The sequence below is a fragment of the Cornus florida genome, unplaced genomic scaffold (assembly GCF_030987335.1).
Source record: "Cornus florida cultivar Cherokee Brave unplaced genomic scaffold, ASM3098733v1 CherokeeBrave_3.0.0_Hap2_Chr11, whole genome shotgun sequence".
Lineage (NCBI taxonomy): Eukaryota > Viridiplantae > Streptophyta > Magnoliopsida > Cornales > Cornaceae > Cornus > Cornus florida.
Window position 1 is genome coordinate 52391921 of NW_026775581.1, and position 7522 is coordinate 52399442.

At 33.0% G+C, this 7522-nt stretch overlaps 1 protein-coding gene across 2 annotated transcripts in view; it reads right to left on the reverse strand.

The window, feature by feature from the left end:
• The window catches only part of LOC132283887 (transportin MOS14), a 46546-nt gene extending 43264 nt beyond the window's left edge, over positions 1-3282 (reverse strand). The window contains exons 1-5 of one of the 2 annotated variants that reach the window (XR_009472156.1): positions 2924-3282; positions 1855-1932; positions 1620-1682; positions 822-869; positions 590-736 (exon numbers count right to left, since the gene is read on the reverse strand). Coding sequence is in view for 1 of the 2 variants with exons in the window: in XM_059785926.1 (XP_059641909.1) it covers positions 590-736; positions 822-869; positions 1620-1682; positions 1855-1932; positions 2924-3046 (459 nt within the window). In the remaining variant the exon portion in view is untranslated. The remainder of the gene's footprint in view (positions 1-589; positions 737-821; positions 870-1619; positions 1683-1854; positions 1933-2923) is intronic. The other variant, XM_059785926.1, reaches the window with a different exon arrangement.
• Positions 3283-7522: the final 4240 nt, after the last annotated feature.

Here is a 7522-nt window from a genome sequence, read left to right on the forward strand (position 1 = left end):
CGCTCTCTAACAGCTTAAGCTTTTGGAGTAGATGGTTGTTAACAATTACAATTGTAGATGGGCCCAAATCATGACCAGATAAAATCAATGTACCTAGTTTATAAAGTACTTTAAACAATTCAAAGCACAAACTCTAGCATTAAATTACTGGCTCAGAATCATAGCTTTCTCAGATTGAATGCAGTACCTGTTGGGTGCGAATTTTATGTGTTTCCAGTGAATGTTATATATAAGACCACATAGCTTTATCTTCTTACCGATTGTTGTTAGTTCTACCTACGCATGGTGCTTGGAGGGCTGGACCAACTACTTGAAGGGTTGTTAGTTGACTTAGTTCTACCTATTCAGTGCACAGTTTACTTATATCACATTTCATAGATTTCTTATACTGAAGTTGTGATATAAATGCCAATCTCATTACAATAGAGCTGCTTTGGTATCCACTGTCAGACCCCAACATATTTACTAGCACTTAAGGCGCAACTTTAGTCATACATGGACTACAATTTTATCCCCTCTTTTTTCCAGACAAATATAAGTAGATTCCAAAGAATTTTTTGTTTCGAAATATAAATTGATTTGTTTATACCTCAGGCAAAACTCTGAGTAGCTCCAGAAAACTTTGAATGCATTCAGGATGAGAATTCATCTCATCTCTAAGCCAATTCACAATACCACCTTCCCCCCAGTCTTCTGCAGATACATGTACAGCCAATGCAGCCACCGCAAGACTAATCTACAAAGTGAGACATTTTAGCACAATATACAGTAAATTACAGGTTGAGTTTGTGTCACTGTGAAAAGAAAGCCTCCAATAATACCTGGGTTCTAACTTTAGGAGGGCCCTTATGAAATGTTTTTAATAGGCTCTGCACATAAAACCACAAAGCAATCAAGCTTGACTACAGTAAAAGATACACTTACATCACTTAAATAAATATATGCATAAGTAATAAGACATGTTCTCACACTAAACAGAAGAAGAAAGAAAAAAAACAAAAACCAATTTCACTGAAATGAAAAAGAACAGTGACTCTTGAACCTCTTTCCACTCTTTCTTCACACAAGAGGTTCACCATTTAAGAGCATATGATATAGGGCTAGGTTGGCTAGCACAATGCACAAGGCTTCCGCCATTGCGGGGTCTGGGGAGGATCAAATGTATGCAGCCTTACCCGCACATGAAGAGGCTGTTTCCGGTTTCAAACCCGTGACCTCCAAGCCACAATGGAGCAACCTTACTGTTGCGCCAAGGCCCACCCACATATAAGAACATATGACATCCAAACTTAAATCAAAACAGCAATTCATTGGATCTTTCCACATCTCGAACTCTTGTTCAATATCATCTTTATTCAAACACAAACTGCCCATACTTCATCACCATTTAATTGATAGATATAAGTGCTTCTATTTGTGTAGACATAGCAAAACTTTTGGCTCCAGATCATACTGGGGAGGCAATTTATTGTAATAGTAATAATATTGAATTTCAAAGCTCCCCAGTTGAAAAATCACAATTTTCGGTGATATGGACAAAGAATTTAATAATTTACTGCAATTTAAATTTCACACTGAAATTTCAAGCCCAAGATAGATGTGTAGGAACTATTACTCACATTTAAAGAATCACGCAATGGGCGAAAAGCTTCTAAGGGTAGCTCTTCAAAATCTTTCTGTACCTATCAATCAGAAACAAAATTCACTGAAGATTTAATTGCTAAAAAAAAATGGATTTGCCTAAACATAAATTAACATTAAAATAACAGATAGAAAAACATATTCACACGTGAATAGTATCATAAAATAGTAGAATACACGTGGAAATATAATGACCAAGAAGAAATGGATTACCTTGCTTCTCAGGGTTTGAGAACAAAATATTAACGTTTCTTGATTGCTAGTTGCATCATGAAGCAAATTATCAGAGACCTAAACAATAAATGAAAATATTGATAAATCCAAAATAAAACAGATCGGATATTACATTTAGCTGAAAAGAAAATCATCTTAACTTAAGAAGAGGCTTAAGTAATGACATAAAAATAAACATCGTGTAATAGCAACTTGTGGTTTACACACAGGAATAAACGCATAATCACCAAGACAAGAAGCATGATTCTTAAGAACAAAAAACAAAGACATTTTGAGCATGCACTCTATGAGAAGTATAATTTTCATAGTCAAGAGGCCAGGAAGAGAACTTTAGACTCCAGAGTAACACTTGAGGATGAAACTATCTGATGGTATTGGGACTTGCTGTCTTGGCAAATTCTATTTAAAAAATTCTTACGTTGTATTTTTATTTTGCTGTCGGACATCGAGTGAATCAAGTCTTTGTGAAGATCACTAAGAGTATAGACAACCTAACACACATTGGGACAGTTGTTCCAGGCATTATACTCTCGGTCAAGTAGAGATTTTCACTACCACTAATAACTAAAATCTAATTGCTAACATTAAAAAAAATTGCTTTTTAATTTTCCAACACTTTTACAGCAACCCAAATAAGCATGAAAAATAAGTTCCTCTGCAAACAGATTGAAAAAAAAGAAGAAGCAGATTTTATAGATTCATACGCTGTACCCATGACAAATTTGTAGAATTCAATACTTATTATATATACACATATTTCAAAAATGAAAACCCTAAATTCAAATTCAGTCCGCCTCAAGATTCGCACATACTATTTACAAATACAAATCAAAGTTCGTTCAAATAAACACTTCCACAACACACGAGCTCGCCTTCGCAAACAAAACTAATTGATCCAATTGTTGCAGTACTGATTTCAAACACTGCTTTAAATCAATACACCAACTGAGGGCAGAAATTGCATATACGATGCATATATCAATAAAATGAATCAACAGAGATCGAAGATTGAATCGGATAGAGAGAGAAAGAGAGAGGGCAACAGTACCTGCCAAGCATCGAGAGTTCGTTGGAAGTCTTGAAGCCATCGATCGGCTTGCAAGCGAACGGCGTCGTCTGGGTGATGGTACAGTGCGTTTAGGGCTTCTTTCACTGTGTTCTGGAGCTCCATGCTGGCCAAATCGCCAAATCGGAAATCGATGATATAGATAAATATATATATATATAGATATGTCTGTGTGTTTGTGTGTGTATATGAATATATATGTGTGTGATGTAAACAATAGCAGTAGAGACTAGTAGCAGTAGTTCTTGGCCTGTGATTGGTATATCTTTGTTTTCATTTGCTTTTTGATTTTTCTATATAATTTTTTTTTTGACTCCAAGGGTTTTGGCGCCCCGGTAAAGGAACTGTGAGCCTGTGATATGATCATGGACGGCAAGTAAATAAAGACTACAGCCATTCGATCTAATCCATTGTGTTTGACATATGGTAAATTTCTTGTGGCGACCTTGCGACGGATGTGTTGTCGGCGGGTACGAGACACCGTGAGTTATCACACTACTAAGTTATGGATGCACAATTTCATATCGTTTAAGTAAAAGAAGTGCGAAGTGCTTATATGTGGTAGAATGGGTCATTAAAAATTTGATAACAGAGCTTGACCTAGTTGAAAGTATAGCCAACGAGAACATTAGGCCCGAAGGGAGTGGTTGTTACGATCTTATAGACGTGTTTGTCGTTAACGGGTGCGAACCACTGACAAACTATCACAGAGAGTTACGTGTACACTCAAAATTTTCGATCTAATCCATTGTGTTTGACATATGGTAAATTTCTTGTGGCGGCCTTGTGACGGATGTGTTGTCGGCGGGTACGAGACACCGTGGGTTATCACACTACTATGCACAATTTCATATCATTTAAATAAAAGAAGTGCGAAGTGCTTATATGTGGTGGATTGGGTCATTAAAATTTGATAACAGAGCTTGGCCTAGTTGAAAGTATAGCCAACGAGAACATTAGGCCCAAAGGGAGTGGTTGTTATGATCTTGTAGACGTGTTTGTCGTTAACGGGTGCGAACCACTGACAAACTATTACAGAGACTTACGTGTACACTCAAAATTTTCGAATTGATTCATTAATAATATAATATATACAAATATTATAGATACACGTTCTTGCTGAATGAGTTATTAATCATTCTAATAACTAGATGCATTTATTTAAAATTTGTTATAATGATGTGCCACTACGATTCTTTTTTTATTGTATGTTAGCTGGATGCGTTAATATTCATTTTTTGTTGATTCATTTTTATTATTACTTTTAAATATATGTAAACTATTGTTTAATAAATTGATAATTCAATTGGGTTGTAGTCAAGAAAAAAATTTTATTGGACTCTTTAGAAAATCGAATCAATAGCTACAATTTGATGTTTTATGGATTAAAGTGGCTCGGATTAAAGCTTCGAGCAGATCGAATTAATTTCAAATTTCATAAATCTATAGGATCAAATTAGTTTACTGTTAATATCTAAACCAAACCTATTCGCTCTTTGATCACCCTATAATTTAGCATCGAACGCATATAGTCCGTGTCCTGTAAACACTAGTGATTGATTTTGTAAAAGTTTATTTTATTGCCTTCCAAATAGTAAATGAGTGTTTTTTTTTATTAACTATTGATTCGGTAGCGATCTCTTGTTCAAAGTGGAGCAAACACTTTCAATAATGCCCAGTTAGATTAAAGGGATAATTCCATAAAAATTGAGTTTTGGGGGTCAAAGAACAAAAAAATGGAGTCAAAATTAAATTTTTTAAATTAATGAAATTTTTTTAAAATCTGAGGTGGATATGAAAATTTACTATACATCTTAATTTGTTACCTAAAGTAACCTTCATTCATTGTCTTTTTCTCTCTCTAACCTCAACATATCAAATGGGTCTCTCTTCTCTGTTTCCTTCGCCCACCACCTCCATCCTCTCCAGCCACCCACCACCACCATCATCACATCACCAAATAAATTACAACACCCAAATATATACAAATATAACGATACAAAACGAATTCAACAACCCACTTCAGAATGCACCAAATTCAAAACCCAAAATTCAACAATTCGAACTTCAAAATTTAAGTCACATTATTCACTTTCAGGGCAATACATCTAAGTTCCAAAGGGTATGTAACCGATTAAAAATTAAAATTGAACCAATGTGGTAATGTGTCTCTAGTTCCAAAAGCAGTAGAACAGTCATAGTAGCGAAAACAGCCATTACAATATCAATTAGACAACAATTGGTTCCTGGAATAAAATTAAATGCAGAATAAATAAATAAAAAACAAAGCTGATAAAAATAATATATGCAACATCCCTTCCTATCAAACAGTTGTAATTTGTTTAAACATTGTCAACCGCAAAAGATAATTCGTTTAATTTGAAACAATTTCAACTAGAATAATCCTCTTAATCTTAAAAAAAAAAAAAAAAAAAAAAATTGAATAGCCACCCGAATTTTGGGTTTTGAATTTGGTGCATTCTGAAGCAGATTGTTGAATTCATTTTGTATTGTTATGTTTGCATATATTTGGGTGTTGTAATTTATTTGGTGATGTGATGATGGTGGTGGTGGCTGGCCGGAGAGGATGGAGGTGATGGGCGAAGGAAACAGGGAAGAGACCCAATTGATCTGTTGCAGAGGTTGGAGAGAGAAAAAGACAATGAATGAAGGTTATTTTAGGCAACAAATTAAGCTGTACAATACATTTCCATGTCCACCTCAGACTTTGAGAAAATTTTATTAATTTGGAAAACTTAATTTTGACTTTATTCTTTTGTCCTTTGACCCCCAAAATTCCATTTTTATAGAATTATTCCTAGATTAAATTTAAGGGTGAACTGCATTAAACTCCCCTTGTCTATCTATGTCTTGCAATAAACCCCTTTTTTTATTTTTTTGCCAAAAAATCCCCCTCAATTATCCAAGAGGGGGTGATTTAAGTAACGAAAGTTAGCTAAAAGGGAGTTATTTGGACATTGAGTTTTATCATATATTTTTGAGGCAAAAATGTCCATGTACCTGTTTTAATATACTCCACATATATATTTACTACATTATCACTCTTAGCATCACATCATCCACCATTGCAGTAGCACGTACTTTTCTTCTTACTCAATTATATATATATATATATATATATATATATATATATATATATACACACCATTATAATATTATATATAATATGTATCATAATATAATAGTATATATAATATGTACCGTTAAATATTATTTATACTATAGTTGCGTTTCCATCTAGCCTTCACACCTATATAAATCTGGATTTTTCCTTGAAATTTATCTGTTAATATATATATATTGAGAATTATATTGTGCATTAATTACCTTGGTTTTTATTAATTTTCATTTTATACAAATTTGTTAGAGAGATTCATCTTCTACCACTACGAGATATAATGTCTAATTTTTTGCCTTTTTATTATTTATGCCTACATGTTTTTCTTCTTCTTTATATATATATATATATATATATATATATATAAATAAAAGACTACTTTCAAAACCTTATTTTGTATCTCCTCAACAATCTAGTAAAATGTTAACATATTAAAAAAAAAAAAATTTAAAAAAAAAAAAACAACAACAACAACAATATAAGTGTTAATTTCTATGAACGATGTCGTTTAGATTATTTAATAAAAAAAGATGCACCCATAAAGTAGATTTTCAAATATGCCTAATGGGTATTGAAGTTAATTTCTATTTCAGTTCTCTTTCAGCTAACGTTGGTTTGCTAAATCACCCATTTTGAATAGTTGAGGGCAAAAAATTTGAAAAGGGGGATTTAGTGCAAAACGTAAATAGAAAAAGGGAGTTTAATGTGGTTCATCCTAAATTTAATGGTCATATTCCAAATCCACTAATTTACTTTCCAAATATTATCAAACCACTATCTCCCTTAGTTTCCAAAATTAATATTACCACCACTATTATAAAAATAAAAAGTAATTAACAAACAAAAGTATTTTCAAACTTTTGTCACTGCACATTATATATAACATATTGAGAATCAATCTGGGTTTGCCCTAACAGTGAATTTTTTCCAAAGATTAACTATACAAAATAGTTGTTCTCATCTATAATTTATTGTTTATGGAATTTTCAGTTAGCATGTACAGCTGTATAAATATCTACATATCTAGGTTTTTTTTCTTATTTATCTAGAAGTTAGTGTATTAGAATTAAAGTATTAGCTATCAATTTAAATGTATAGTTGACTTACCTTAAATAGATCTATGTATTATACATAAATACCCTTGAGATATATGAAAGTAAGAGATCTGGTCAGCCATTTGTTAATTTGGTATCAGAGCAAAAAGAAAGGAATTTCAGCTGCTTTCTTTTTCCTTTTGTAACCCTAATTCTAAATACGTGCAACAGCCGTCATCTATCTTCTTTGTGCTGCTGCTGCTGCTGCTTATTTTTAATACCTCTTAGCTACAATCTATGGCAGCCAAAACAACCACTGTTTCTTCCTCTCTAACCGAGATTTCATCTGACAACAAAAAGTCCTCCACGATGACTATTCACGAAACTTCTTCTCACATTCCTATTAAA